Raw genomic sequence first — 6,926 nt, forward strand, 5'->3', positions numbered from 1 at the left:
TCGTCTATGTGCGCTTTTTTCTGGGATTACGACAACGGTTTTTAAAAACCGTTGTCTATTTAGTGTTGTTGAATGTCGTTGTTTCTTTCTTTCGCCGCTTTTTCCCCTTCGCCATTTTTTGCCCGGCGTTTTTTTTCCCTCTCCCTGAAATTTTTTGCCGCCGTATTCCGCCCCTTTACCTTCTCGATCCAAGCCCTAAACCCGTCGCCCCTTCTTTGCCCTGCCTCCTCCCTTCTGCCGCCCGCTTCCACTACTCCGTTTAATTTCTTCATAAATTCTTTCACAGCTCACCGCCACCCCATTACCATCTTTGCTTGTTCTGTGGGTGCATAGGTAGCCTTTTTTCGTCTCCTCGTTATATGTTTCCTTCTTTTTATGTACTCTTCCGACCATCAATTACTTTCACATTTCGTCGTAGGAGTTGTGAAACAGAGAGCAGGGGGAGTGAGGCATAGAAGGGGGAGAAGAACGATGCTGGGTGGAATTCTAGGTGGGAAATTCTTCAACAAATGGTAAGAAGTAATTCTGTTTCTTGGTAAAGTTTGGAGCTTTTGTTCTTGGTGGTGGATATTCACGATGGATCGACTGGGCGGCAACAAGCACTCGGCGAAGAACATAAGGGCGAGGATCGGGCCGATACGAAGTAAGAAACAGGCCACGGTGCGGTGGTTCAAAAAGGACGTCGCCGACCTCATCGCCACCGGCCACGAAGCGAACGCGTACGGAAGGGTAAGAGTTTGTTTTCGCTTTCAAGAAATTGCTAATAATGAAGTTTTTTGTTTTTGAAATTAAAAAAAAAAAAGAAAAGAAGAGGAAATTGGATGAATGCTAAGGTTCCCCCTTTCCTCGAGCTCATTTTGGTGTAGGTTTCCTTGAAAGATCTGTCGCGATTGTAGTTCCTGTGTTTTTTGTTTAAGCATTAAGAGATCGAGTAAAGGGATGGTTTCTAAGCACTTCCAAATTGGAGTATTTGCCTTCAGGGCATTTGTTCGATTTCCTGTTCAAAAATGAGAGGAAAAAAAAACTTGTTTTTAACATTTCTGCATATTGTGTTTCTGCTCTTGATTGTTTGGTTTCGCCCTTCATGTTTCGATGTTAAAAAGAATTGCTTTCGAGCATTTTATATCTGATATTTCTGTTCTTAATTTGCTTGGCTTATTTATTTCTTCTAGCTTTCTTTTAAATATTCTATATTTACTTTTGGTCTTAGCAGTTTTCTCCTCGCGCGCAATAGGAAGACTGCTTTATTTTGTTTATTTGTTGCAAATCAGCATAGAGGGAAGATAAGTTCCATAATATATAAATTTTGGGCTGAAAGGAAATTGGTAGGTTTTAGTTTGACCTTTTGGGTATGTGTATTTTCCCACCACTACGAGCAATAATTAATGAAGAAAGAATTTCTGATCGAGGTATATATCTTCTAGAGCCTTGAAACATCTTTATTTCTTACGTCTTTTTTGCATGCCTGCATGTCTATAATTATGATATAGGCCTTTCCTTAGTGTATGTGTATTTTCTACTCTTTGTTGCTGCAAGATGGAGTAACTTCTCTGGGAGTCCTTTTGAGGATGTGTGTTTCGTAAATATACAGAGGTTCAGATCTAGCAGAATCATAAACCAAAGCTCTCTTGCTCAACTTTTGCTGTCCTTTTTCGACAAGGTGCAATCTTTTAGATTCATGGCTAGTTACCTAATTGTACAACATTTAGCGTTTTAAACTGAGCAAGTCTCGATTTTCTTATCTTGAATTTATATAAAGTAGGCTATGATAGAAAGAGGTTGTTGGGATATTGATCAATATTTGATCTATATGTGCAGTTTTCAGATATTAGAACTTCTGGTTTAGATTATAGCATCTCGACATATGAAGGACGACAAAAAAGCCATCGTTTTTGTAGATCGCTGCCCCTGATTGTAAGATTGTTGATGTTTCTGTTGAAATTTCTTGGAATGATTACTTGTAGTCTATAGCTAGTTGATGATCTTTCAACTTTACAGATAGAGGAACCTTTCAAGCGAATGGAAAATGTTGCTAGAACAGTCCGCTGGGTTGAACTACCTAAGATATCAAATGCATTTCAGAATGCACACAATAAGCTTTCGTCTGGTTCGGTGCTCTCTGATCGTGACTCCTTGCTCTCTCTTTTGACTAGGCCTTTCCTTGCTTCTAAGTTTCGTGAGCAGCAATCGTCAACACATTGCATCTGTTTTATTTGATTATGTAAAAGATAACATTTTTTTTAATGCAAGAGCGTGACTTGTTCATTCGACTATGTGGCTCCAGGTTGGTAAGCACAGCCTTGTGTTGACTTTAGAGATTAAAAATTGATGTAATTAGCATGTTTTTCTGGTGCTATAATCCAATGATATAATTTATTCTTCCAATGCGAGTAAACATTGTCAGATTCCTTTATACTCCTTTATGTATTAGATTTCTTATGATTATTTCTAATTGGCTTCTCATTTTTCTGGTCGTAGAGATCGAGTGGATTGAAGAAATACCTGCAATGTCGAATGGAAAGGTTAGTTTGCATAATTGCATCTAGTTTAACTTTTTCCCTCTTAATGGAACATTCTTGAGATAAAAATGAGTGCAAAATAAGTCTGTTAATATCTTAATTGTCTCGGAAGAAGTCTATTGTGTCACTTGTGCTGGGCTACTGTATAATTTGAATACTTAATTCTATATTTTTCCCTCTGCTTGACATTATAATTGTTTCTCTTTGAAAGTGCCCTTAATCTTAGTCCATCTCGTATTGACTTTATTCACAGATTATTAGTCTTGATGAAGCTCATACCTCTTGGGTGCTTGACAGATAAGTAGATTAGAAATCTTTGTTTTCTTAAACACACTAATGGTTTTATTTTGTTTCCAGACACTTGATGGTGAAACAAGACCTATCAGAGCTTAGTTTCTGCAATGCTACAACAAATTTATCTGAGAATCCCTTATCCCTCCTTTGAGATAATAATTGTTGATTAAGAATCACCCATTAGTGGGAATTACATGAAGCCCTTGATCAAGTTGTATCCGCTATTGCTTGAATAAGTTGATTAAAGTTGCAAGTTGAGCCTGCACTTTCACTAAGACTAGAAACTTTATCCTTTAATCAAGTAGTAGCTTCTTGATGGAGTTTATTTAGCATATGAAACTCATTTAAGATTTATGTTTGTTGTTCAATGTTTTTTTGACCTCATACTTGTTATAATTTTTTGTTTATAATGCATTGGACCTTATTTAACATTATTTAAATTTTAAAGTGTGTATTTAAATAGATATATAACAAGTAGCTTTATTGAAGAAACTATAGTGCTAAAGAGGGACATTATTGTAGTCATTCAAAAGTTCAATATCCAAGTTAGCAATTTGACTCAAGTAAGTTTTACAATAGCTTCTTTATATAACTATACTTACATGTTAGATTTCCCCTTGAATTGTTGTCAATCAATAGAATAATGATGCAGCATTTTTGTCAATATAAACAAAAAAAACGTATTTTTGTTCGTACTGAGTTTTTAGGTTGAAACTATATATGCGATTATCAAAAAGAATAATTTTTTTATTACATGTCAGAGATGATGATTTTTATTACTGATCTTTCATTGTTCATTCCTTTTTACTATCTTGTGAACGACTAACTTTTCCACCATTTTTAGAAAAAGTGTGTCAATTTCAACACTGCTCCATTTTTTTTTTAGGATGTCCTTGGAAAGTCTAGTTCAACTGTTTATGCCATTGCATTGTTAGCCTCTAGACAGAGCTCTGCAATAACTGGTACATACGCTGGGCAATACATCATGCAGGTGGTAATTTGATAGGAAACACAAAGATTAAACTAATGTATGATATTCGTAATCTGTCTTTACCCAATTCCCAATTCCCTTTAAGGGTTTTCTAAACATGAAGATGGAAAAATGGCTAAGGAATCTCATGACTCGATCAATCGCAATCACTCCAAGTCTCATCATGTCCATCATTAGTGGTTCCTCAGGAGTCGGACGGCTCATCATAATCTCATTGGTACTATTGATATTACTTCTCCAAATTTCATAATCTTAATATTCAAAAGCAATATAAGTGTGAGAACAGGATTTTTGACACAACATTTCTCAAGTATCAAAATTCTCATTTATGTAATGCAGATGGTACTATCATTTGAGTTGTCATTTACACTCTTATCTCTTCTCAAATTCAGCAGCGGTCAAACAAAAATGGGACCTCATAAAAGTTCAATATATGTAAGTTTACTCAGATAATTTATATTTGCAAGTGATAATTAATAGAGTAAATGACTATATATATTTGCTGTGTAGATCATTGTGGTGTCATGGATTCTTGGTTTGCTTCGGGTAGCAATCAACATCTACTTCTTAAGCACCAGCTTTGTCAGTTGGCTCATTGATAGCAGCCTACCAGCAGTTGCTAACGTTCTCATCAGCATCATTGTTTTCCCTCTCATGGCAGTGTACATTCTTGCTGTGATCTACTTAACCTTCAGGAAGGAGACTGAAGTAACATTCGTCGACCCATTGAATTCTTCACATGTTAACATAGAGAGTGGTGGTTCATTTCAAGTTGATGGAATGAGTAGATTTGAAGTTGCACCCGTCAGAGAGGATCATGCAGATATTCCCCTCCCTGATTAGATAATTAAGGTTCTAATTACTTGGATGTTAGTACTGAGTCCTTCACAAGTTAGTTCTTCTTCGGCACCAACTTCATATTGTTCATTAATTGTAAATAGAGTTTATTTGTTTATTTGTATTGGGATAAATTTTATTTGAACATGAGATATGTTTCTTCTTTTGTAATTGTAATTCTTGTATAATTAACATTTTGAATAATATTGATGTGGGGAATATTCTTTCTTGATTATGATTCTTTATTATATATTTAAATTGAAATATGATATATTGGTATTAAAAGATAATAATTTAAAATACAACGGTTTAAAACCATTATTGTTGTCTATCACCCTCAAAGACAACAGTTAAAAATCATTGTCGTAGCCCTAAAAACGGTTGTAACTGGCAAAAAAATACTCTAAAAAACAACGGTTTTAAACCGTTGTCTTTTCATTCAAAGACAACGGTTTAAAACCGTTGCAAGACCATTGTCTTTTCATTCAAGACAACGGTTTAAAATCGTTGTCATAGCCCCCCACTTTTAACAACACTGCCAATTACAACGGCTTTAAAGGGCCTACGACAACGATTTTTAACCGTTGTCTTTTAATGTTTTTGTTGTAGTGTTATAAATCTTTCCTTTTATAGCTTTCTACAAAAGATTAAGAAAAGATTTGATATCTTTCCTTATTTGTGGATTGAAAGGAAGATTTTAATTTTGAGAAAACTTTCCTTTTTTGTAACCATGTTCATGATTTAAAAGAGAGTTTTAAAATTATAAATTTTTTCTTTTATAAGTTTCTACAAAAGATTAAGAAAAGATTTGATATCTTTCCTTATTTATAGATTGAGAGGAAGATTTTAATTTTAAAAGATAACTTTCCTTTTTGGAAATCATCCACATGTTTTAATAGAGAGATTTTAATTTATAAAATTCCTTTTAAAGCCAGCCATGAAGGGAAAAATTATTAGAGAAATTTTTATTTTAAAATTTCTAAAAATAAATTAGGAAGTTTTAATTTTGTCTTAAAACTTTCCTTGCTTGGAGCAATGAGGTGACCGACCATGATATTTAGGAAAAGGAAATCGGTTTTAATCAATTAAAATTTTCCTTTTTATGGCAAAGAAAATAAGGAAGATTTTATTTAATTTTTCCTTATTTGCCAAGACCAAAGAATATAAAAAAAGGGGTAGGGGTGCCTTCATGAAAAAGAACTTTATTCTATTTTCCTCCCTCTCTTCCTTGATGGTGGTCGGCCCTAGACTTAGCTCTTCTCCTCTTCCCTTCTTCTTTAATGGCCGGTTTCATCCCTCTCTTGGAGCTTTTGTTGGTGGCCGGTTCTAGCTAGGAGAAAATGGAGAGGAAGAAGGTTTTGTTTCTAGCATCCCTTAAAGCTTGGTGGTGGTGGCCGAAACTCTTCATCCCAAAGAGAAGTGGTTGGCCGAAACTTGCAAGAAGGAAGAAGAAGGGTTTGGGTGGTTCTCATCTCAGTAGATCGATGCCCACACAACGTCCGAGATAAGAAGAGGAATATGCTAGAAGATCAAGAGGTCGTTGCATACAAAGAAAGGTATAACTAGTAATTCTTTTCTTTGTATGAATTCCAAACACAAGAGGCTAGAGATTCTAGATTTTCGGATTAGATATTTGAAGTTGTGTTTCTTTTGTTTTGCTTTTCAAATTTGTGATTCGATTGTTCATTTTGGTTAAACCTAGAGTTATATAAGGAAATTAAATATTAGATTTCTTTAAAAGGCTTGTCTAGGCGGTGGTGGATGATCCCATACCCAAGAAGGACTAGTGTCTCACCATGCAGTCCTGGAAGCCAATTTTAGAAATTAATATTTAATTGAATTTATAACATAGGTGGATTTGGATCAATAATGTTAAGCATCATTTGCGATCCAAGCCTAAACCATTAAGAATAGATAAGTTAAATTTAGAATCAATAATGTTAAGTTCCGTTTGCGATTCCAAATTTAATTTCTAAAGAACACAATAGGTTGTTAGGAAAAGTTCAGGACTTGTATAATTTTTTGTACAGTGGAACCGGTACGATCTTCCTAGGACCAACCAACAGATCTACCGAGATGAGAATCCACCCAAGCTACCTTCCTCTCCAAGCAAGATTCGACCACCTCAATAACTCCAAGAAAGGATGAGGTTCGACCATCACCACCAAGCTCCAAGGGATGCTAGAAATAAAGTCTCCTTTCTCTCCTTCTCCAAGCAAAATCTGGCCACCACAAGAGCTCCAAGAGATGATGTGGTTCGGCCACAAGAAGAAGAAAGGAGAAGA

The 6,926-nt window shown here is 35.3% G+C and overlaps 1 protein-coding gene and 1 long non-coding RNA gene across 2 annotated transcripts; both read left to right on the top strand.

Annotated features, from left to right (window-relative positions):
- Positions 1-2,946: 2,946 nt before the first annotated feature.
- LOC121990503 lies at positions 2,947-3,932 on the top strand. Its single transcript, XR_006114615.1, has 3 exons — positions 2,947-3,376; positions 3,700-3,804; positions 3,890-3,932. It is a non-coding gene; the product is annotated as an uncharacterized LOC121990503 (long non-coding RNA).
- Positions 3,933-4,206: 274 nt separating this feature from the next.
- LOC121991330 (metal transporter Nramp5-like) lies at positions 4,207-4,647 on the top strand. The gene is made up of 2 exons (XM_042545343.1): positions 4,207-4,239; positions 4,315-4,647. Exons 1-2 carry the CDS (start codon positions 4,213-4,215, stop codon positions 4,645-4,647), a joined length of 360 nt encoding a protein of 119 aa, XP_042401277.1. The 5' UTR covers positions 4,207-4,212.
- Positions 4,648-6,926: the final 2,279 nt, after the last annotated feature.

Source organism: Zingiber officinale, chromosome 6B, assembly GCF_018446385.1.
Source record: "Zingiber officinale cultivar Zhangliang chromosome 6B, Zo_v1.1, whole genome shotgun sequence".
Lineage (NCBI taxonomy): Eukaryota > Viridiplantae > Streptophyta > Magnoliopsida > Zingiberales > Zingiberaceae > Zingiber > Zingiber officinale.

Coding starts and splice junctions, on each gene's coding strand:
- LOC121991330 (XM_042545343.1), top strand. CDS start 4,213: ATGGGACCTCATAAAAGTTCAATATAT. Junction 4,240..4,314: donor CTCATAAAAGTTCAATATAT/GTAAGTTTACTC, acceptor TTTGCTGTGTAG/ATCATTGTGGTGTCATGGAT.